We start from the raw sequence: 26,509 nt of genomic DNA on the forward strand, positions 1-26,509 counted from the left end.
ACCAATACGAGTCCTTGGGCAAGACTCCTAACGCTACGTTTTCCTACCTCTGTAACATGATTAAAGTTCTTAAGGCACTTTGGATGAGAGCATCTGCCAAATGCATGAATGTAAATAAAGGTAAATAATACTCTCGCATCTGGACAGCAACAAAAACTGGCGCAGGACAAGCAGCTTCAAGTGGGTTATATTTTCTTCAAACCTGGATGTTTGCTACACACATAGTATAAGTGATGCTGCAAAGCATCTATCGTTACGTGAGTATTTAATATTGATTATGTGTGCTAGGAGCCAAAATGTGGCAAGTAGCAGTGGGTAGAAACTATTTTCTGAAGTGAGGTGACATTTGCCTGGAAAATCATGGAGATTTAGGAATTTAAGATACGTCAGATGGGACTAAAATCACCACTAATTTGGTGAAAAACATCAGTTAATTTGGCCTGTAATTTTCTAAAGGGTGGAGGGCAAAAAAACACTGTCATGGCCGATGCAGTCAGAAAAAAAACAATCAGATAGTATCACACAATAGCAGCTCTAAAACAGGAAATTACCCGTCCAAATCATGCTCAAGCCTGGGAGTGAAAAATTCATGTTTGTTTTCACGATGGGCATTTTGGTTAAAAAAAAAAAAAAAGGAATAACAGGAAAAGATTTAATTTATATCAGTGCAGCAGTTAAATAAACAGAAACAAAGCTTTTTTTTTATTTTATGGCAATTTAGGGGCTGAAAATAAAAACAACCAGTAAATGTGAATTTCCAGTAGCATTCCACTCAGTAACTTATGCCCATCCCTGATTTTTCCAGGAAAAAACAAACCAGCTGTGGGTTACAAACACGGATGAAGGCACAGCACAATGACACATCATGGAGAGCACAGGAGGAGGAAGTGTGGGTCTGAGAGAGAGAGAGAACCCCAGGCTTGGGTCAGATCCAGCTCCTCAGCCCGGAAAGGTGGACAGCACAGAATGAATGTGGACCAGAATGACCATCATCAGCACACGGACAACATATGAAACGGCAGCAAAAGAGTGGGTGGGGCTCTGGGAACTGGCTCTGCTTATGGCTGGATCAAAGGGTGGACGATACAACAAAAACGTCATGATACTCGAGGGCATTTTCACAGTACACGATATCTAGGTTTTCTGAGGTGAGCAAGTCGGAACAAGTTTGCTTTTTGACCGAATATTTTCCAAAATAAAGCAGCAGGAGGGAAATTAAAAAGGGAAATTAATAAAAATAAAGGAATGATTTAGGAGGATCCAATCAGCCACTTGTTACTGCAGTGTTTATGCACTGACTTGTTGCTGTTGTTTACAGGCTCTCTATAAGTGGCCTAAATCTGTCTTTTTTATGATCCATGCTGTTCTTCAGTGTTTTAGCAGTACTGATCTTATAAGTACTGCCTAATTTTTTGTTTTGTTTCACTTTGTTTTTTGTTTGTGTTGTTTTTCTCATCTTTACATCTCAGCTGTTTGATTTGCACTTGGTTATGTCGCATTCACTGGGCAAAGTGAAGGTGCTGCAGGTGCTGGCTGTGTTCATAAGAGTCCAGTGTTCCAGTTGGTTACTATTGTTTTCTATCACCATACACTCTCAGAAAAATAAGGCATGAAACTCTCCCTGGGGCAGTGCCACTCTTGTCACTGGGGTGGAACCCTCAGGGGTCCATCTCAGTACCTTTAGTCAGGGAACATAACTGAACCATAATCCACTGAAATGATATGTTCTAAGCTGTACTGACTCCACACACCCCGTCTCGTCTCCAGGCTTTTATTTTACTGTTCTGTTTAAAACATTTGGTTATGAAAAGGTACAAATATGAACTTTTCACCTGGAAAAAACTATTTAAGGATCACAGTCAGACCTTAAAACCACTGTTGTACCTTTAAGGGAACATTTACATTGTCGGTACCTTAATGAACAAAAATGTACCTGCACAGAACCTTTATTTCTAACAGTGTAGGGGTGAAAGTGCTGGAATAGGCAGGTTGATGACTGTACTGCTCAAAGCAATAGGCTACAGAATGATGTTATAAAATTGTGGAGCATTAGAGTGTCTACTTAAAAATGTTCTGCCTGAGCCACTGTAATAAACATTTGCATTACTCTGGCCAGAAATTCTTAATATTGACCAAACATTAATTACTTTGTGTAAATGATCTATATCTGTCTACCCTGTTAGTCAGTGTGTTAAAGCAGTAAAATCACCAAACTGTGTCAACTCTGGCCCTACAGGACCTTAATTAGACACCCTTGCTGTACAGTAACGGTCATATAATTTGTTGAATCTGGATGGGGAAGTAATAAAAACATGTCACTTCTCATACTGGAATGGTTAACACCTCACAGATTTCTCAGATGTTCTAGGTCTCCCCCTACACTTCTACAGAAGTATTACTGAGTGTCCAGCTACAGAACGCCTGTTTCTTTTGACTTATGAATCATTTATGATTATTCATATAGACGTATACTTCAGTTTTAAACACTCAGCATGACCATAAAAAAGACAGAAGCCAGCATGCAGCTTCTGCAAGCCTCCACTGTTAGCCACATCAGCATTTTTGTGCCTTTAAGGAACATTATTCGAAACTTTTTATTTGTTTTCCAGGCCCATACAGCCAGTTCACAGAGCGGCCCCACGGCTGCAGGGGGCGCTCTGAAGAATGGAGCATTAGTCAATGATGGTGGGACATTCATCCGTTGCCACTCACCTTCCGTGTCCCCACTTGTCCTGCTGGCCTTTGAGCTAGCCTCTGTACCTTTAGCCTTCTCTTCCTCTGGGCCATCCTCGGCACCTCTCTCCTCCTCTTCCTCCTCGCCAACGTTCTTGTAGTTCGGCCGCTTCTGCGCTTTCTTCCTGCCCCGCTGCCGGCTCATCTCCAGAGAACGCTCCAGACTCTCTGGCGGCTTGGTGAAGCGGCGCACTCCGGCATTGGACTGGAAAAGCAGAAATATTATTATTATTATTATTATTATTGTTATTATTATAAGAGGGACTTTGTTAATAGAAACTTTCAACTAGACACGGTCCAATCAACACACAGATATTCTGGATACATGGTAGAGAAGTAAGAACATATGACATTGCATCACTGAATTGTATTGTGACTTGCATGTTAGTTTGTGGCTAAAATATTAGCTCATGGCTAGAGCTTTAGATTGAGACACTACAGAGCAAAACTTTTGTTTAAAATATTATTTTTTTGTTTTGTTTTGTTTATTTAAACCTGCCACCACCCCTCCTTTCTGGAGGACCTATAGTCCTTTGTTATTAATAATCCATATTTCATGAATATATGAGGTCTTCTTCCAAGCAGGAGGACATATAAAAAAAAAAAACAGCAGCAACAACAGCAACGGAAAATAGAATAAAAAACGTGCATTCATATTCGACATTTAACATTCTTACCTAAGGCAGTGCAAAATACAAAAATTATTGAAGATAATTATTTACAATGCCATTCTTTGATATGTGTGTGTGTGTGTGTGTGTGTGAGAACAAGGGGGGCATTTGTGGACAGGCTAGCGATTGTGTGGAGTTGTTGTGTGTGTTTGAATAACTCAGAGAATAAACTCAGAGTCTAGCGGCTGGATTATTATTAAGTATTGGTAGCTGTTGGTGGGGTTGATTATTCTTGAATGGGACAAGTTGAATTCACTGGGTTTGGGAGGTTTAGAAGGAGCTTTAAAATATTGTTGAATGTTGTGATCAACTGAAACTGGAAATACTAACGTTTATGTAAGGCATATATATATATATATATATATATATATATATATATATATATATATATATATATATACACATACACACACATATATATATACATATATATATATATATATATTTTTTTTATTTTATTATATATATATTTTTTTTGCTGCATCAAAAAAACATACTCAAAAAATATCAACTCAAGACACCACTGTACTGAACAAATTAAATAATGAATTTTGTGAATCATTACACTCCTAAAACAAGAACATATGTGCATTATTGTTAATGCATGTTAGGTCTTGGCAGCAAAATTCCAAACAAAGAAAGAAATTCTGCAAGAAAAAGATCCTCAATATACAAAATTTACATGCAATATGATATTTGCATAATTTAGCATACTCGGGTGTCTTAGCAAGAAAATTACAAAGAAAAAATGCAAACATATTTATTTACAAAATGTATGTGTGATATGACCATTTATGAGATATCTTAGCACCGAAATTAAAAAATATATGTATTTATGCATATTAATTATTACGCTATATAGAGTTTTTACAAGCAAAAACTGCACTTGCAGCTGAGACAAATGGTTTTAAACAATTTACTTAGGTGCCTAGCACAGTATGCAACGTCTTAGCAGCAAAATTCCAAACAAAGAAAAATATTTACAAATAAATTTCCTCCTATATACCACATACGTGCAATATGTCAATATACAGTCGTATGTTTGAACTCCCTGGTCAAATGACATGATTTTCTCAGTGTAAGTAAGTGAACACATCCTCTACAGAGACACGTTTTAATGCATAGTTCCTGTTTATTTGCTGACTTTAATATTTTGGAAAAATGTGGCCTGCGCAGAAGTTTTGGCATGTTCTGCATTTCAGTTTTACTTTTTTCCCCCCAATGTGATAAAAATCAAACAGAAATTGTGCACTAAATTTTGCAGAAAAATGCCAAGGATGCCCAAACGTTTGCATACGACTGTATGTGTGTCTTGGCACCAAACCTCCAAATCACAATGCAGCCTCAGTTTGGCAGCTCACCTCATCCACAGCCCCCCGAACAAGCTCGAGCTAGAGAAATGCACTGGGTCTGTTTCAGGGGCAGAGAATATCTGGAAGGCCAACACTGAAAAATATTTCTGAAAACTGGAAGCAGGATCAGGCCTAACTGTAATTTTATGGTTTTGAGGGTTTCTGAGAAAATACCAAATAGACTACTTAAGGTTCAAAACAAGTTAAGATCTGTATCTTGCACACACTTCCTTTGTTTTCTTCCTGACAAAACACACACACACACACACACTCACACACACACCACAGAAAAGAGAAAAAAAAAGAAAAAAAAACGTGCTGAACTTATGCTGAAACAGGCCAATGAGACCGAAAACAGCCTCTGAAACTGAAAATTTGAGAGCTACACTGTAAGTGACAATAGCAGCTCTGATAATTGCGATGCCACATTAGAGGCCGTACGAGGAAAGGAAGAAAAGAAGGTCATTGGCTTCTCAGAAATAAAAAACATGCGCGCTCTACAACAGGAAGCAGATGCTTAGCAGCTAAGGACGCAGCGGGACAACAAGAGCGCTGAGGCCGGCGTTCCACAAATATCTGAACCCTGCACAGTCGGCCTGGGTGGGCCTCCAGTGGAGGGGCTGCCCTCTGCTCGTTTCTTGAGAATAATTCAACTACATATGAAAAATCACGCTTAATATATTTATTATGGCAATATTTGTTTAGTTTTGATGCTCATTACGTACATCATAATGTTTAATAAATAATAAATAAATAAATAAATGTAATTCTTGTGCCTTGTGACCGGAAGGTCGCCGGTTCGATCCCCTGAGCCGACAGCACGTGACTGAAGTGCCCTTGAGCAAGGCACCTAACACCCAACTGCTCCCCGGGCGCCGTGGATAGGGCTGCCCACTGCTCTGGGCAAGTGTGCTCACTGCCCCCTAGTGTGTGTGTTCACTAGTGTGTATGTGGTGTTTCACTGCACAGATGGGTTAAAACGCAGAGGTGAAATTTCCGTTGTGGGATTAATAAAGGTCACTTAACTCTCACCACAGGAAAAATTTCACTCTAGGCCCTTGGAGGACCCCCACCACCTATGGGCCCTGGGGGTGGGCATCAATAAATGACTTCACAATGCTTGAGTCACGATACATTGCGGGGGGGGGGGCAATATGAGGACGTTTTATCATTACTGTAACAAATTATGTCACAATATGCTTCTCTGAGCGTATCGAGGACATTGTCAGTACTTAAAAACACTGACTGACTCATGTTTATTATAGAGTGAGCATAATTAGGCCTGTTTAACTGGATTTAGTGCAGTTTGTAAAACACTGAATAAAAATCATTATAGTTTTATAATAACCGGTTGTTTATTATTATTATAATTATTATTATCATCATTATTATTATAGTGATTTTATATGTGACACTACAGGCTCTATTTTCTCTGTTCCAAGTTATTAAATCTCAGAACTAAATATCATGATGCAAATTGTGTATAGTGGACATGTTTTGAAGTATCACGCTAATATTTTTGCCATATCGCCCACCCCTAAGGTGCACAATTCTCTTGCAATTTTTTAACATTTGTGTTGTTAATTATTGATATTTTCTGAAATTATGATACTGCGATGTATGTATGGCTGTCCCGATCATGACATATAGCTGATAATTAACTGTCATGAAATCATTCCAATTAATGATATTATTGTGAGTTTATGTTGACTGTCAACAACTATTAATGCCAACTCTAAAGTGGCCAATTAAGCTGATTAGCCACGCTGCCCCCCACCTGTTCACTCAAATAAACGTCTACAGTTATGTAGAATTATATGCAGAGTGAATCAAAACTACATTATTTTCTTAAAAGTGAAAATATAAGCCAAAAAGTCGTAAACAATAAACATTCCTTACGCTGCCCTCTAAACACATTAGAGTACCAAATTCAGTCTTTTTCTTTTTTGTTTTTTATAAGAACCAATGATGTCTCAATGGATGCATTTACTGCCAATTCTACATACATTCACTTCAACCCAGCCTACTCAATTCACTCTGTTTGTCACAACATAATATGATTGCAAAATGTACCAACTGTGAAAAATGACTGCAGTCAGTTTAAATAATTGTAATCATCTCAAATAACTGGGATTAGGCGATTATGTAATAACTGTGACGAGCCTAGATGCAAAGGGATTTATTACTTTTGTCCACTTCCAAATGAAACTTTCTATTTGATAAAGTTTATAATCTGTTCCTCTGAATTGAGATGAACAATTTCACTTCGACTATTTCTACTGAAGCAAGACAGACTTGAGAAGTAGAGTGACTTATAATGGTAGGTGGATGTAGCGTAGCATTGCCAGAGGACACTTAGTCACAACAGTGGCCTTTCTACCTGAAAGGCCAATCAAACCCTGTTCTCCTGTATGCAGGTTAAAGATGCATACAGGAGACGTATGTTATCCACTAGGCTATCCAACCAACGGGGAACTTGGTCTTACCAGAAAGGAAGAAACGATCTGTGACAGTTATTTCCATGGAAGATGGTAAATGAGAGAAGCTCTGAAGAGACCGAGGGACAAACTGCCAACACAATTTTAAACATACTTTTACAATTTCTAATGTTATTTTATTATATTTGCAATAATGTATGGAAAATATGACACACTAATTAAGTAATACATTGACATTTGGGCCTCTGAGTATAAATACTGTTTTTTAACCTCTTCAACTCCTTGAGACCACTGGTGGTTCCAAAACTCACTTCGTCATATTCTTCAACTTTCATATTTCATAAGCTTCATTCAAGAGGTGGGTGTCATATGAGAGCTGTAACTTCTTCCAGTCTTCTTTCCAGTCAAATAGATGGGTGATGTCATTTTAAAAGCTTATAATAAAAGTTATACTGAAAGTCGACTCATTTTTCCACAAATCTGAGCTGTAAACTGGATCTCAGATGGCGTCTCTTCAGTGATCTGCTCTGTAAAAATGATTTTTTATAAAATAATACAAAGAGCGTCTAAGATTTTTGGCTTTCAGCAGTAAATTGTAAGCATATAGAAATATGTGTATGATCATAAAACATTAAACATTAATTTGAGGGGAGCTTTTACAAAAAATACATAAATAAATAAATAAATAAAAATTTACATTCATTTCATGCAGTTACTGAATAATTTGCCTTACGATTTGGTCACGTAAATTCAGATGGACAAACCAAAATATACCCTGGAGAATAAGAGGTTAACATCCATAATATTGCAATACTATGTTTTATCACCTTTTTTCTCACACCCCTACTGGATGTTCAGTTTTACTACCCCCCCCCATTCACCACAGTCCAGGCGCTGAAGAGACCCCACCTCACAGTGCTCAGATAGAGATCTAACAGAGCGAGTCATTCTGAGAAGAGGGGGAGACTAGCTTGAATAACTCAACACCATCCCACACGGAACCTCTCAGGGTCTGCTGCTTCACAGAACACATCAAAGCATTCAAAGAAAACGAGCTCTCCTGCGAAAAAAGAGCGCTGATTAAAAGGTATGCAAGCACATCTTGTCATTTTTATACTATTCAAAGGCTCAAGATCACATTTTCCAATTTAACTAAAAAAATAAGCCTAAAGAAGGCGACACCACTGTTAGCATGCTAAGATAAATGAGGTTCAGAAATGCTTCAAACTCAAAACAGCTCATCTTGTACTTGTACAGTTGTCCATAGAGTCCTGTTTAAAAGGTATGCAGGCGCATCTTGTCATGTTCACACAACTTAAAGGGCTCAGTATAATATTTTCCATGGTGACTCAAAAACCCTGAGAAGCTAAGCTACACTACTGCCGGTGTGCCAAAGCTTAATTACATATGAAGGTCAAAGAAGCTGGAAAGTCATGTCAGCTTGAAGGATTCTATTGATAAGAGGTGTATTTAAAAGACATCTAACAGGGACATCTAATCACCTTCTCATATTACACAGTATTTTCCATGGTGACTCAAAAGTCGTGAGAAGGCTACTGTATTGCTAACATGCTAAGCAAAGTTTAAAGAAATGTGGGGCCCAGAAATGCGAAAAACTCAAAACATCTCAAAAGCTTCTATTAATAGTCAGTAGAGTTCTTTTTAATAAGTATGCAGCACATCTTGTCCTATAACTAAATACTATTTAAAGGCTTGAGATATTATTTTCCATGGTGACTCAAAAACCCTGAGAATGCTACACTACTGCTAGTATGCTAAGCCAAGGTTAAATAAACATGAGGCTCAGAAAAACTAAAACTTTAAACAGCTCAAAAGCTTTTACTGGTAGTCAGCAGAACTCTTTTTAATAAGTATGTAAGCACATTTTGTCATTTTTTTCATTACAGAAAATGTTCCACTCAAAATTCCTGGGAAAGCTACACTACTGCTAACGTGCTGAGCCAAGTTTACATAAACATGAGGCTTAGAAATGCTAAACTTTAAACAGCTCAAAAGCTTCTACTGACAGCCAGTAGAGCTCTTTTTAAAAGATATGCAATCACATTTTGTTTTTTATATTACATAATATTTTACTCTCAAAATTCCTGAGAAGCTACACTACTGCTAGCATGCTAAGCCAGGTTTACATAAACATGAGGCTCAGAAAAAACTAAAAAAAACCTCAAAATAGCTTGAGGGCATCTTTTGCCAGAGTCGACAATAAAATATGCTGGCACATCTTGTCTTGTTGACACTTTTTAAAGGCTCAGGATAATATTTTCCATGGTGACTCAAAAACTCTGAGGTTACACTACTGCTAGCATGCTAAGCAAAATGTAAACAAATATGAGGCATGAGTAGCTCAAAACCTTCTATTTATAGAGTTATACTGACTCTCTCTTTCTTTATATTACACAATATTTTCCTTTCAAAACCCCAGAGAAGGCTACACTAGTGCTAGCACGTTATGCTAAGCTTAAATAATCATAATGCTAAAAAACATAAAGCTTGGTGTCTATTGGGGATTCCATTAAAAGGCACATTCTGTCACGTTTATACTAGTTAAAGGCTCCATGGTAACTCATAGAGCCTAAAATAGGCTACACTAATACTAGCTAGCGATGGGTGTTGTTAGGATTTTATCTGTACTGATATCGGTACTGATATTGCTTATCGATACCGATACTTAACAACCCTCTTTTTGATACCACTCTCTAAAATTTGGTGCAAACAATAAAGACATGACATGAAAAGATGTGAAAAGGCTGTGGTCATCAGCTGAAACTGCTGAAAATATGAACAACCATCAGCCATCATCAATATTAGTTACTAATACAGCTAATACAGCTCACACTAAGCTCAAACATAAGGCTACCAGTTAGTGATTTATGCTATGCTAGCCACTGAATTTTATTCAGTACAAACTCAGCTTATTACTCCACCCGATAAGCTGATTTAGGTCATCAAAATAGCTTAATTATTATTTAAATTCTGGTAAGATTTTCTGAAAAGGACATTCAGACTACCAAACTATACTAACTGCAGTTTTAACATTAGGCTAATGTCGGCTTCCTATCCGTCAGCTTCTTGTTCGAATGTTCCCGTTCTACCTTAAACTGTGCAGAAGTTACTATTATAATGCCTGAGGCATCCTGTAACTGTTGACCATTTAAGGTGGAACAGGAAAATTCGAACAAGAAGCTGGTGGACAGGAAGCCGACTTTAGCCTGATGTTAAAACTTGCGAATGGGACTTTATCTTCACGGTTTCAATTCTGGAAACATTTTGATAAGATGATTTAAGCTATCAAAATATCCTACCTAGAGTTTTACGTAGGGAGCTACCTGTAAATATGCACTGTGATAGGACATTTCGACAAGACAGCACAACACCGGGAGGCTGCACTGAAGACGCAGGTGCAGCAGCCTCTTTGCTAAAGCAAACACGATGCACTGCTTCAGATTTATAGCATGTAGTATTTGTAAGCAGTTCATTAGGTTTTTTCTCCTTTACACACAGCTACTGCTTTACCTATATTGCATTTTCATTAAATTCAGTAGTGAGCCCACACTTCTGAACATCTTACACTTTCAACCATGTCCCGGAGAGCCCTGAACGATACTTGACTTTCCAAACGGTCAAGTTCATCAGAGGTGCGTGCGGGTCCAAATGAGCATCAATCAAATGAAAATGTCGGCTATGTAGAAAATTAACGTTTCATAAATACTGATAGTAGCACTGTTTGTCTAGGAACTTAATGGTACTAATTTAGTACCGGTTCTCGATACCCGTCCCTACTGTCAGCATGCTAAGCAAAGTAAATATGTGGCTCAGAAATGCTAAAAGGTTAAAACAGCTCTAAAGCTTCTATTTGTTGTCAGTAGAGTTCTCATTAAAAGGTATGCAGACACATCATGACATTTTTTATTACACAATATTTTCCACTCAAAAATCCTAAAAAGGCTACACAAGTAAATATGAGGCTCAGAAATGCTAAAAACTTCAAATAGCTCGGAGAATCCTCAGAATGCTACACTACTGCTGACATACTAAGCCAAGTCTGGATAATCATGAGGCTCAAAAATGCTAAAAACTAAAAATAAGTTGACAGTGTCCATTGTCAGTCAATAAAATGTCAAGATGTGCTTGCAAAAAGCTCTATGGTGACTCAAAGAGCCTAAAGGAGGCTACACCATTGCTAGCATGCTAGGCAAAGTAAATATGAGGTTCAGAAGTGCTAAAAAGTTAAAATAGCTCTAAGGTTTTTATTGGTAGTCAGCAGAGTTCTTATTAAAAAGTTTGCAGACACACCATATTATTGTTTACTACATAATATTTTCCAGTCAAAAATCCTGAGAAGGCTACACTACTGCTAGCATGCTAGGCAGACTAAATATGAGGCTCAGAAATGCTAAAAACTTCAAACAGCCTGAAGGTTTTTACTGGTAGAGTCTTCATTAGAGCACTTTTTTTTAATTCTGTCATTTTCTGAATATTACAGAATATTTTCGCCTCAGAAATCCTGAGAAGGCTACACTACTGCTGACATACTAAGCCAAGTCTGGATAATCATGAGGCTCAGAAACGCTAAAAACTAAAAATTGGTTGAGGGTGTCCATAATTAGTAGTAGTTAATAAAAGGTATGCGAGCACATCTTATCATGTTTATACTATTTAAATGCTCTATGGTGACTCAAGGAGCCTAATGGAGGCTACACCACCGCTAGCATGCTAGGCAAAGTAAAAATGAGGCTTCCATCAAATAGCCTGAAGGCTTTTACAGGTAGAGTCTTCAGCTGAGCCCTTTTCAAATTCTGTCATTTTTTGTAATATTACAAAATATTTTCCCCTCAGAAATCCTGAGAAGGCTAAACCACCGCTAGCATACTAGGCACAGTAAACATGAGGCTCAGAAATGCTAAAAGGTTAAAACAGCTCTAAAGCTTCTCTTGGTAGTCAGTAGAGTTCTTATTAAAAAGTATGCAGGAACATCATAACATTGCTTATTACATAATATTTTTCACTCAGAAATCCTGAGAAGGCTACAGTACTGCTGACATACTAAGCCAAGTTTGCATAATCATGAGGCTCAAAAATGCTAAAAACCAAAAAAATTGGTTAAGGGTGTCCACTGATAGAGTAGTCAATAAAAGGTATGCGAGCACATTTTGTCATGTTTATACTATTTAAACGCTCTATAGTGACTCAAAGAGCCTAATGGAGGCTACACCTCCGCTAGCATGCTAGGCAAAGTAAATATGAGGCTCAGAAGTGCTAAAAACCTCAAATAGCCTGAAGGCTTTTACTGGTAAAGTCTTCAGCTGAGCCCTTTTTAAATTCTGTCATTTTTTGTAATATTACAGAATATTTTCCCCTCAGAAATCCTGAGAAGGCTACATCACTGCTAGCACACTATGCAAAGTAAATATGTGGCTCAGAGATGCTAAAAGGTTAAAACAGCTCTAAAGCTTCTCTTGGTAGTAAGCAAGCAAGCAAGCAAAGTTTATATGAGGCTCAGAAATGCTAAAAACTAAAACAAGTTGAGGGCGTCTATTGTTAGAACAGTCTATAAAGCCATGCCAGCACATATTGTTATGTTTACTCTGTCTGAAGGCTAAACCACTGCTAGCATGCCAGGCAGAGTAAATATGACGCTCAGAAATGCTAAAAGGTTAAAACAGCTCTAAAGCTTCTCTTGATAGTCAGCTCTTACTAAAAAGTATGCAGGAACATCATATCATTGCTTATTACAGAATATTTTTCACTCAGAAATCCTGAGAAGGCTACATTACTGCTAGCATGCCAGGCAGAGTAAATATGAGGCTCAGAAATGCTAAAAACCTCAAACAGCCTGAAGGTTTTTACTGGTAGAGTCTTCAGCTGAGCTCTTTTTAAATTCTGTCATTTTTTGTAACATTGCAGAATATTTTCCCCTCAGAAATCCTGAGAAGGCTACACTACTGTTAGCATACTAAGCCAAGTCTGGATAATCATGAGGCTCAGAAATGCTAAAAACTAAAAAAATTGGTTGAGGGTGTCCATTGATAGAGTAGTCAATAAAAGGTATGCAAGCAATCATATCATGTTTATACTATTTAAAAGCTCTATAGTGACTCAAAGAGCCTAAAGGAGACTACACCTCTGTTAGCATGCTAGGCAAAGTAAATATGAGGCTCAGAAGTGCTAAAAAGTTAAAATAGCTTTAAAACTTCACTTGGTAGTCGGTAGAGTTCTTATTAAAAAGTATACAGACACATCATGACATTGTTTATTACATAATATTTTCCACTCAGTAATCCTGAGAAGGCTACATCACCGCTAGCATGCTAGGCAGAGTAAATATGAGGCTCAGAAATGCTAAAAACCTCAAATAGCTCGAAGGTTTTTACTGGTAGAGTCTTCAGCAGAGCCCTTGTTAAAATCTGTCATTTTTGTAACATTACAGAATATTTTCCACTCAGAAATCCTGAGAAGGCAAAGTTAATATGAGGCTCAGAAATGCTAAAAACTAAAACAGGTTGAGGGCATCTATTTAGAACAGTCTATAAAGCCATGCCAGCACATATTGTTATGTTTACACTGTCTGAAGGCTACACTGCCGCTAGCATGCCAGGCAGAGTAAATATGAGGCTCAGAAACGCTGAAAACTCAAAGCAAAGGCACGCAGGCGCATCTTGTCGTGTTTATACTATTTAAAGGCTCCGGTGTGAGCCTAAAGTAGGCTGCGCTGCTGCTAGCGTGCTAAGCACAGCGTAAATAAACACGAGGCTCAGCTCGAAGGCTTCTATCGCTGGAGCTGGGTTTCCTGGTCGTAACCAAAGGCGTTACGGGTCACAGTGAAAAGGAGTTAACGGAACGCAGCCTTCGCTGCAGAGAAGTGGAGCGCTCACCACAGCCACCTGCGGCCAGGTTGCGGTCGCAGATCTAATGACTGAAGTGCGAGCAAATGGCAGAGCTGTTTACCAGCAAGGGACATCCAACCAGATACACACAAAGCCAAGGAAGTGATATCACGGCACACTAACACAGCCATGCAGGCTGATATCTGTGTGTGTGCTCAGTTTTATGTTATTTTTCACCGTAGGGGGGCTACAATTGCATCACGGGTTTTTATCGTTGTGGTCCGCCAACAATCAATATAGAAAGGGCAGCGATTAATATCTCTGTTCCACCCAGATTAAAAAGCTGCTCATCAGGGCTGTGAGTGTTTATCTGCTTAGGAAAACACTAGTATTACAATAAACATAGATAATATTAATACTATATGTAGTAATTTCATGTATGGGTCATTCTACAGAAATGTCCTTTTTTCTGTCCCTAGCGTTTACAGATATATTACACTTCAAAAACATGTTAGGGTTACAATTTATTTATATTTTAAAATACAACAATGAGTTATTTTAACAATTACACCTTCCTGAGCCTCAATTTAGCAATATTGGTTTTTAAATCAATTATCTACAATTCCAAGCACCACAGAAGAGCTCGTCTTCACAGTCCTGTGTAAAGTGTGAGGACATATTTTGAGGTAAAAAACGTGTTTTTCAGCAATTTTATCTACAATAATCTATACGTGACTATGGAATATATGATTTAAATCACATAAAGAAAACAAATGCCAAATAAATATTATAAAATTTATACTGAAAGTTCCCCAGGAGTCGTGTCACTGGTGTTACCACATAACAAAAAATCTCTTATTTTGAAATAAAAGCCACACTGATGACATCACTCGACCTCCTTTCACCTGTTTTCTGAGGATCTATGAAGAAAAGCCCATGGTGAGTCCACTGTGGCTCTCAGTTATCAGAGATTTTCTCATTTAGCTCATGATTTCATATGAAGCTTTTAGCTGAAGTCACTGGTGTGACCGACTTTATTCTGAGGTAACTGTGAAAAAATAGACTACAAATGGATTAAATTCCATATTTTAGTGGAGATTCCATGATTGACAACATGTGGTTTGATGCTCCGTAGCAGCCATTTAGTAAAATGCATTGTTCATTAAAAATGTCTCTGGTGTTCCCTTTATTATGAGTAACACCAATGAGGATCGGTAACACCAGTGACTCCTATGGAGAGAGAGAAAAGTGGACGTTTCTGTAGAATGACCCGTATGTCAGCTTTGTGTAAGCATTGTCAGGTCTCTCCTCGAGGAAGGCCAGTATTACCTGTTATCATCCAACACCTCGTTTGTCTGATCAATACTTCATAATGTTAAAGTGTGCTGGTGATGTAATGTAATACATCTACATGATGGCTGGAGGCGTTCAAGAGGAATCTGGAACCACACTGTGTTCTTCACACTGCAGACGGCAGTGAGGGACATCCAACCAGACACGCATATGGCAGAGGAAGTGATATCACAGCACGCTAACACGGCCATATGTGTATCTGGTTGGATGTCCCTTAGTGCCGTCTGCAGTATGAAGAACACAGAGTGGTTTCAGGAGGAATCTAGAACCACACTGACTTCTTCATACTGCAAACAGCAGTGAGAGACATCCAACCAGATACACATACAACCGAGGAAGTGACATCACAGCACACTAACCAGATCATGCAAGCTGACACAGCTGTCTCTCTGTGTGTGTGTGTGTGTGTGTGTGTGTGTGTGTGCGCGCACAAAGGGGGGCTACAATTGCACCACAGGCTTTTATCGTTGTGGACCACCAACAGGTTCATTTATCAGTCCAGCGAGTTTATGAATCACATGCAGAAAGACACTCTTAAAAATGACTGTTCTTTAAGGGTTCTTTATAAAGGAAATGGTTCTATATAGAACCATGAACACTCAAAGAACCCCTTTGCATGAATAAAGGGTTCTTTGCATCGTGAAGGGAGTTCTTCAGAATAGAACATTTTTGAAAGGGGTTCTATATAGCACCAAAAAGGTTCTTCTAATGTTAGGATGTCAAGCTTGTAACAATCGAAGAACCATTTTTAGTGCTACATAAAACCCTTTTTAAAAAGGTTCTCTAAAAAACACACTCTCCGTCAATCTAAAGAACACTTTCATGATGCAAAGGACCCTTTATCCATGCAAAGGGTTCTTTGAGTGTTTATGGTTTCATTTAGAACCATTTTTTTTCCTAAAGAACCCATGAAGAACCATCTTTGTTTAAGTGTGTAGAACCCTTTTCTAAAAGGTTTTATAAAGGATCATCTTTAGCACATTCTCTAAGAACCATTTCATGATGCACAGATGATGCAAAGGGTTCTTTGAGTGTTCATGAATCATTTTCTTTCCTAAACAACCCTTGAAGAACCATCTTTCAAAGTGTGTAGAACCCTTTTCAAAGGTTCTATATAGAATAACCATATAAAACATACTCTCCAACAATCTGAAGAAGCTTTCACGATGCAAAGAACCCTTTAATCATGCAAAGGGTTCTTTGAGTGTTTATGGTTCTATATAGAACCATTTTCTTTAATAAAGAACACTTAAAGAACCATAATTTCTAAGTGTGTGGAACCCTTTTCTAAAAGGTTCTATATAGGACCATCTACAGCACATTTTCCATCAGTCTGAAAAACCCTTACATGATGAAAAGAACCTGTTAATGATGCAAAGTGTTCATGAACCATTTTCTTTACTAAAGAACCCTCGAAGAACCGTGTTTTCTAAGTATGCAGGCTCCACCCAGGCCTATACGATTAAAAATATGATTCAAATGCAATCAGACGCAGAAACCAGATATAAATCAGGTCCCCATACGATTCTGTGAAAACTCGGCGGAAATGCCTCATGCTCTCAGTCTTAATCTGATGCAGACTTGCAGATTCGGTGGCAAAAGCCCACGAAAAACGGGCCGCGTCACAACCAGGCCGTGGGGCAGACACCCAAACATCTCTGCGCTCTTTTCTAGAAAAGAGTCACCGAGGCTGCTGCTGAGCTGCGAGTGCGTCTCCAGCAGAGCAAAGGCAGCAGCAGGTGTGAGCGTCGCGGCCTGGGACACGTGTGAACTGCTGGTAGCGCAGATCATGTACGGGAAAACGGAGGAAGCTCATCTGCTAAAAAAAAACAACAACACTTTTTTTGGTAACTGGCACACTTCTGCACAAAAGTCACACTTCCTGTCTCTTCCTGGAGCAGAGAGCTGCTGAAACATGTTTATGTTTTAATTTTTTTTCTTCTGCCTGATCCACACAGCCCCCCAAAAGCCTGAGCGCGAGCACTTTTGCCTCTGTGGCTTAGCGGACAGGGACGGTCACGTGACCCCAATGTGTTACTGGTAATAGAGCAGCGCTGGTCTATATCAGCCACCTGTTATGGGAAAGGGAAAGTAGGTTAGAGGCTCGCTTCAGAGCAACACGCCCCGGCGAGAGAGACGCACAGGGTGCAAAATCAGTTTCAGCACTGATTCGAGAGGCGGATAAACTTATATTCTATAGCCCATATTCTACAATTTCCTTGCACTTAATTTTGATGGTGCATTTATGTGGGACTGTGTGCCAAAACATCAACTTTTTTTCTGCCCCTTTAACTCTGACACATGCAAATGAGCTTCGTTCTGATTGGCTGCAACTCGTTCAAAAAGCTGTCTCAAAACACTCCTTATAACCAGAATGAGTGGGCTGGGCTGAGTTGCTGTAGGCTGAACAGACAGACATATGTAAACCCACATCTTTCTGACATCACCAAACCAGTGATTTCAAAATGAGCTCAGTTTTGCAGCTTATTTTCTATATATTAACTGTACAAAACAGTATAGTTTGAAACAAACAAACACCATATACTAAGTCAAATTTCAGAAAAGTAAGGAAAATTTGCTTTTCTATGATATGGGCCCTTTAATTCTATGGGAAAATTACTGTCCACCTTTTAGAACGGCACTCATTATCTTCTATAAAGATAACTGACATCCAAACTATGCAAATAGGGACCAAATCATGAAAAAGAAAAAGGTTTAGTATGTTTCTAGTATGTAAACATTGTTAAAATGTTCAAAATGTACTATTTACTCACCAGCCTTTAGTCCATCTACAGAAACTAAGCAGCAATAAACAAACAGCCTGTTTTGAATTTACAAATATCTGTTTACTCAGCCTACAGCAGTTTGGCCCCGCCCATTCTGAAGTTATAAGGAGTGTTTCATTCCAGTCTGCTGTTGGAGTGATGCACAGCCAGAAATAAGAGAGCTCATTAACCAGTCTTAAAGGCACAGTAACAAAAACAGCCTGTTAAAGTCTAACAGATAAAGAGAGGCTGGAAAATTTTAATGAACTAAATAATTACAGCATCTTACAAACGTCATAAGCAGACCTCAGAAACCCAACACGCTTCCAAAAAGTGTGAAAGGGAGATGAGCTTTAGTTTTCAAGAAAACAGTCTTTATACAATATATAACTTCTAGTACATTTACGGTAGTGTTAGGAGTCTTACCCAAGGACTCTTGTTGGTATAGTGTAGGGTGCTTACCCAGGCGAGGGACTGACAGCGTAGAAGGCGGAGGTGTTACCCACTACACTATACAACCACTATATTACCAGAAGTTTGGACACGCCTACTCACAGAACTATAACATAACACAAACAGAATTACGCTGTGTGAAACAAATCTGTTTTTGATACTCTAGCGTAAGGCCGTTCTTCTAGCAGCCTGCAGGAGCACATCTGCTGTTGGCGGGGCTTCAGTTGCACTACAAACGCCTGAGAAAAATTAAAAAGCAGATGAGCAGATGAGCTTCCTCCGTTTTCCCGTATATGATCTGCGCTACCAGCAGTTCACACGTGTCCCAGGCCGCGACGCTCACACCTGCTGCTGCCTTTGCTCTGCTGGAGACGCACTCGCAGCTCAGCAGCAGCTTCGGTGACTCTTTTCTAGAAATGAGCGCAGAGATGTTTGGGTGTTCAGGAGGAACCTGGAACCACACTGGGTTCTTCACACTGCAACGAGAAGCAAGGGACATCCAACCAGATGCACATATGGCCAAGGAAATGACATCACAGCATGCTAACACAGCCATATGTGTGTCTGGTTGGATGTCCCTTAGTGCCGTCTGCAGTATGAAGAACAAGGTGTGGTTTCAGAAGGAATCTAGAACCACACCGAGTTCTTCACACTTATGTTTATTTGCTTCTACTGTAATATTATATGGTGGTTTTACTTGGGACTTAAAACTGTTGCCGTACCGTATATACACTAAATGTTGTATGTCCATTTGTAACAAAAACTTAAAATACCGATTTATTTTAAAATGAATAACAATTGATGTTAATAGAAAACATATTTTAATTGTTTGTATGTATATGTGCATATACACCTATACATAAAAAATGTTATGTTTATATGTATATATGTATACACACACACACATATATATATGTGTGTCTACTATATATATCACTATATATATATGTATGTATATATATATATATATATATATATATATATGTGTGTGTGTGTGTGTGTGTGTGTATATATATATATATATATATATATATACATATACAGCCATAACGCCCACAACTAGCTCTCTGGCTGCGTGTTATATGATAAGGCTGTCATTCTGACCACACTTCCACTTTTACAATCAGAACTGTGTCAGTTCTTGAACGCTGACAAAAATCACTAAATCGGTTCCAGAACTGTTCTTCCTTGAAGTGTAAATAATCAGCACTACCTTTCCTGCACACACAAGGAACTTGGCTGGAGTCACTGCTTCCTGGTAGTTATAAACAAAGCCGATATGACTGTTGTGATCGAGATAGAGAGAGAAGAGCGAGAGGAGGAAAAGGGAAGAGGCTTCACACGGCACTGAGCAGAAGTGAGGCTGTTTCTCAGAAACCCGCACACACTCTCCCGTGACTCCTGCCTTAACCAGAAGGACGAGCGCTCATCCAAATGACACGACCCGAGTGCGGTTGGAGCTGATGATGCATCTTTGAGCTCTGCAGACTCATGAGCTGCTGTTGCAAGTGTACACACACCAATAACTCCTCCATGCAACCCACAACAAAACCTACATCACAACACTTAACAGAAAATTAAACAGAAGCCTCAATAGCTATTTATATTATTTATATTCTTATGTTATTCTTTCTATTATTTATTTATATTATTTCAGTATTTAGGGTGCATTTATTCAAAGAAATCTGCAGGGATATTTTTCAAAAACTTCCCAAGTTCAGTCTTAGAAGTTGGTTTTGCAGAATGCGAGTAAGCAATCAGTGAGTGCGTTTACATGCACTTAATAATCCAATCATAATCGGATTTCAGCACTTATCTGATTATTCAAATGATAATGTAAATAGCATACTGATTTTTTAAGACAGGAGCAAGGTCTAGAAATCCAATAAAGAAATTGGATAAAGAGAGCTGGATCTTAGGCTGCATTCACACAGCAGGTAAAAGTGGCCCAAATCTGATTTTTTTTGTTTGTCTGTTCAGATTATCTTTTAAATGTGATCTGTAAGCAATATCAGTCTAAACAGATCAGCTCCTAAACTGACCCGCATGAGCTAAAGAACAGAGCGTCACGCTGCTTCACGGCTCATCCAGAGGTAAACAGTCACGACCGCCAACGAACACCAGTCGCTCCCGGAGGATCAGCTTCATCTTCACCAGCATCACAGGAGCCACCATGAAGCTTCACTGACTGACAGCTGGGCTCATCACCCAGAATGTGTTCGAGCCGTAAAAAGGGCGCGGCCACTTCTTTGGTTCGCGTCCTCGGATTCTTTAAACCTTGTTTTCAGACTTTAACTGTTCTCCTACGGCCGCCTTCAAACACTGAGTGACTTATCGCAGCCACTCAGTGTTTGAAGAGATTCTTTGGAAATCTCTTCAAACACTGAGTGGCTGCGATAAGTCTCTTCTAATTTTTGTACAGAAACATCAGCCTAAGTGTTTATGAGTCTCAGCAGCGTGAAATTATGACGAATGTGGAGTTGGATTGACATAAAAGTCGCATGAATTCCGATCTGGCTGTTGAGCGTCGCACTGCCACAGATCGGATATGTATCGGATTTCAGTACCACATATGAAAGCGTCTCAAATCTGAATTGAAAATGTCAGATTCAGTGTGTTTTGCTGTTCACACTGACACACATCTGTGTCACATACGAGGAAAAAGATCGGATTTGGGCCACTTTTACCTGCTGTGTAAACGTAGCCTTAGCTCTCAGTGCATGTGAACTCTTACTCTGATTTCTTTCGGATTTCTCAGTCCGCCTAAGTGCAAAAACAGACCGCGGGACCGGAAATAAATGAGCAGCGTTTAACACAGCACCCGCGAGACGCAACAAAACACTCTTGTAGCAACGCTGAAACCGACTACATGATTGATGAAATGAAGGATTTAAATATTCATCTTCTAGGTGATGTATGTTCATATTCCAAGGTAAAGTGGCGCGATGTTTTTAAAAAAAAACTCAAGATATCTGAGTTTTATGTTACGTCTTATTCTGTGAGGTTTATTGGCTGGTTGTAAGGCAGAAATCTGATTACTGCCTGACTCATGCAGTCCCAGAGTTTCCCCGTTATCTGATTACCCAAGAGCATGTAAACACACTGAAGCAGTTATTGACTCAATCTGATTTTCTACACTAATCAGATTGCTAAGTGCATGTAAACACATTCAGTGGTGTTGAGGTCTGGACTCTGGGGTGGTCAGTCCATCGTTCAGCTTCTTTGTTTGATGTGTCCGTCTCCTTTTCTCAGTGAGGTTCTTCTTGATCAGCTACACATCCTTTCAGACCCACAGCGCTGAGTCGTCTTCTCACAGTGGAAGGATGGACAGAAACACCTGTGGATGTTTTCAGATCTGATCAGCTTGATTTTCTCCTCTCTCTCAGAGATGAAAGCTTTAAGTGCTGTTTATCTGATGGGGGCAGTTTTGGGGTCGACCAGGTCTTCCAGGTGGTTGTTAGGAGCCACATTTTCTCTGGAGCTTTTAATCACATTTTGAACTTCATTTCTGGAAACTCATCTGTTTTCCTTTGACTTTGTGCTTACTTACTGCAAGTGCACTTCCATGTAATCTCCTCAGAAATACTGGAGTATTTGCATTATTTATAGTCTGCGCTAAAATAAACACCAGTAAATAAACAAACAGTCCTTTGCGGTTGCTGATTTATGTGTTCCTTATGCATAACCTTTATCATTTCCAAAGCTCTCGTGGGGGAAGTACAGTATTTAAAGTTGCCACCCAATACCTACACTCTTGAAAAAGATGGTGCTTCAAGGGTTCTTTAGTAAAGAAAATGGTTCTATATAAAACCATGAACACTCAAAAGAACCCTTTCCATGATTAAATGGTTCTCTGCATCATGGAAGCGTTCTTTGAATTGATGAAGAATGTGCATGAATGTGCTATAGACGGTTCCATATAGAACCTTTCTGAAAAGGGTTCTATGTAGTACCAAAAATCATAACAACAGAAGAACTCTTTCGAGTGCTATATAGAACTATTTTCAATAAGGTTCTTTAGAATGTGCGGTAGAAGGTGCTATATAGAACCTTACAGAAATGGTTCATATAGCACCCAAAAGGGTTCTTCTATTGTTATGATATCAAGCCTGTAACAACAGAAGAACCATTTTTGGTGCTATATAGAACCATAAACACTCACAGAACCCTTTGCATGATTAAATGCTTCTTTGCATCACAAAAGGGTTCTTCAGATTGATGGAAAATGTGCATGAACATTTTAGAAAATGGTTCTATATAGCACCCAAAAGGGTTCTTCAATTGTTACAAGTTTGACAATGTAACAATAGAAGAACCCTTTTGGGTGCTATATAGAACCATTTTCAATAAGATTCTATTTAGAACCATCTACCGCACATTCTGACGAACCCTTTTATGATGCAAAAATCCTTTAGTCATGCAAAGGGTTCGTTTGAGTGTTTATGGTTCTATGCAGAACCACTTCTTTACTAAAGAACCCTTGAAGGCCATCATTTTAAGAGTGTAGTTTACCTGATTAATCTATATTCATAATGTTTTTAAAAACAAAGTTAAATTTTATTGTATATATGTTTGTATTTATTCCATAATGTTTAACTGACAAAAACAGCTTTAGTGCTGACAAAAAAAAGCTCTAAACAATTTTCTTTCCTTCCTAAGACGTCTGCACGGCCCTGTATGTGGGCCCGACCACCCTGGTCCACTACGCGCTATAAACTTTCATGCGAGATTACAAGCACAGCCGAGTTTATTTGTCTTTACTTGTGTTTGTATATGTACTATAGCTTTCTGCGTAATAGCTTTCAGTGTAAAAGGTTTGCTAAATAAGTCCAGATGTGTCTCTCCTGTTGTTTCCCCACCAGCTCATTTACCGTCACACAAGTATCTACACCTTTATGCTGCTTTTCCCCGTTTATGGCCCTAGACACCGGGGGCTGGACGACGTTTTGACAAAATTCAGTCACTTCCTGTTTAATATGAATTATGCAAATTGTGAATTCGAGCACATTTAAGAAAAACAAACATTTGTTGATCGCAGTGCTGAAGCTGTGCCTACAAGGCAGCAGGTAAAACGAGCACGAAAACTGAGATCAGTGATTCACTAAAAACAGCATTTGCATAATCGGACCATTCGGTACAACACGATGGCATTATTTGCATATGTGCATATGCATGGCCCGGTCGGGGTTTTGACATCCAGAAAAACACAATCCATCTGCTACGGGACGGCACCACACGACCAGTTTCAGAGCCGCCTACACACGTCACTGACGTCTGCTTTGGGGACGAGTTCAAAGAGACTCACAAACAGCAGCCATACAGGCAGCCTTATCTGCCCCTGTTACCTCAATGTAAATACGCTCATGAGAATAACAAAAGCGCACACAAGCCACAATCAAAGTTTCTTTTCTCGCTGTCTGGGAGCAGCGAGGCTAAGTGGTGGCAGAGGTCAAAGAAGGGAGGGTTTTCCAGATATGACTAAATCATAATACTTATTTAAAGAGTACTTTTTATACAAGGGGAAGCTCAAAGTGCTTCACATACAGTGATAGAAGAAATTTAACTGGCACTATGTAAGACTTTTTTGTTATAACTGAAAGAAGTGTTGTTATTGAGTGAGGACAATAAAAACAGGCTATAATATAGAGAGTGTGCGCTGCTGTGAGTCACCCTGGTAAAGCCTGAAATAATCATCTAAACCTCAGAGGCGTTGAGTTTTCCACACCACATCCCACGTCTTTACGTATTAAAAATCACATTTACGTCTCAAATGATCCCAAAATCAACATTATAATGATGAAGATATGATGGCAATAGGAGATAATTCACTCACATCCTCGTTCACCAAGTTTTTACTCCTTCAACGCGCTCGCAATCGCCAGATTAATCCCCTCGGGAAGGGGTCCGCAGCACAACCCACGTTTTCAAAAAGCTGCGTGCAGTTACACATTTCCACCAGAGAGGTCTCCAAATCCCTAAAACCCACATAGTGTAGCTTTGAAGTAGAGTTTGATTTTCTTCTATTAAAGTTACCTTCCAGTAAAAACAATATAAGAAAAATAAATAAATGAATAAATGAAAGTTTAGAGCAAGAATTGAAACATATGAAGCACTAACTAAGATTACACTAAAAGATTAAAGAGCTATGTTTTCAAACATTTCTCAAAAGTGAGCGCTGAGCTTGACTGTCTAATAAAAAGTGAACTGAGCTCCACATGGACATGGACATAGGTTATCATGGCTGAAAAATGCCCAAAAAACCTCCAGTTAAGCATGTAGAGAAAACATTGTATATGCATTAAAAACTTGACATCACCTCTTACAGAAAGAAAACGTTCTGACAGCGTTTCACTGGCTAGCATGTTTTGCTCGTGTCATTAACCTTCCATCAGACAAGGTCACAGACTAGAGGAACTTGGGGGCGGAGTTTAAGAGGGGGGAACCCTTGTTTGTGGCAGATTGCACTGCAAACACACACACCCACATTCACATATATATATACATACATACACACACACACACACATATGCATATATATATATATATATATATATATATATATATATAAAAACAAACATGTAAGTCAATGGAACCAGAATTTTTTCCAAGTCATTTTATATAAGTATTTAAATATATATACATACACACATATATATTTTTTTGTTTGTGTGTTTGTATTTGTTTGTTTTTTTAATATGTGTTTCCCAACCGTGAGCATGGCATATTAAAATACAAATTAACTTTAATAATATAAATGCATTATTCATATTATGTGAAATTATTATTTTCTGAGTTTCCAACAATTGAGGACTGGTTATCATATCTGACCCTTCACAGGTGACGTCACAGCAGCCAGCAAAAAACTTTGTTTATCTACAACTCCTGGAGTTTTTTTGACCATATAAAATGATATCTGCTGATACTATCAGCTACTGGAATTTTTAGCTCCTTAAACTGATACTGGTATTGGTCACAACATTTTCATATCTCTAGTTTCAATTACAAACAAGCCTTTTTCTAGTGAAATTACTAAGGGGCTGTGGCAAGGGAAGTTTTCTACGTCTGTCAGTCCAGTCTTTCTCAGATTCACTCCGCTCGACTGAACGCACGACACACAGACAGTTTAGACTGAAAAAAACCTGGATATCATTACCCTCACAGATCCCAAACCACAGAGCAGGACTTTTCTTCAAATTTCTGTCATTACATTACACAGAGCGTAAATCAAAATGACACACGATATAAACTACTTTTTATACAAGGAAGTCCAAGAGAAGTCTGAGGTACTTGGACATGCATGACATCAGGTGTTATAAAATGAGTGTGGTGTAAAGTGCTGACACATATCGGGATGCGTATCAGATTTTCCCAGCGCTCAGAACAGGGAAATTTGGGTCGTGGGTGTAGAGCTAATATCAACGTAACAAGAACTGACACGGCCTTTAATTAAAAAAATGAAGTGTAAGCGTAAGAACCTGGCATGGAAGGAGCTTTTCGGACTCAAAGACAAGCCAAAACTAAGGGCAGCAGGCAGAGCTCATGCAGTATCATCAAGTATATCAAAAGCCTGTGATCATACGGTGGAAATGCTGCTGTTACCACCTGATTTATGTGAGTAGAGTGTGTTACGTATGTGTTGTGTGTGTGTGTGCTGGAAGTGGGTGAAGGAGTGTGTGTTCATGTGACCTCTCACACTCTGTGAGTCTGTCGTTGTAAGTGAAAAAAAAACCTGTACGAACATTTGTATTACTTTAAATAACTCAAACCATTAAAAAGGAAACTAGGAGAAGGCTCATGTCTGTCATTTAGAGTGTGTGTGTGTGTGTGTGTGTGTGTGTGTGTTACCTTTCATACAAATATTAGGACAAAAAAATCTAGTGAAAAAACAGGGGTGACCTACAG

At 38.8% G+C, this 26,509-nt stretch overlaps 1 protein-coding gene across 1 annotated transcript in view; it reads right to left on the reverse strand.

The window, feature by feature from the left end:
- Positions 1-26,509, reverse strand: part of clec16a (C-type lectin domain containing 16A) — a 153,346-nt gene that overhangs the window by 89,849 nt on the left and 36,988 nt on the right. Inside the window, exon 11 of the mRNA XM_036589270.1 lies at positions 2,713-2,938. Within this exon, the coding sequence (XP_036445163.1) occupies positions 2,713-2,938 (226 nt within the window). The remainder of the gene's footprint in view (positions 1-2,712; positions 2,939-26,509) is intronic.

The sequence above is a fragment of the Colossoma macropomum genome, unplaced genomic scaffold (genome assembly GCF_904425465.1).
Source record: "Colossoma macropomum unplaced genomic scaffold, Colossoma_macropomum, whole genome shotgun sequence".
Classification (NCBI taxonomy): domain Eukaryota; kingdom Metazoa; phylum Chordata; class Actinopteri; order Characiformes; family Serrasalmidae; genus Colossoma; species Colossoma macropomum.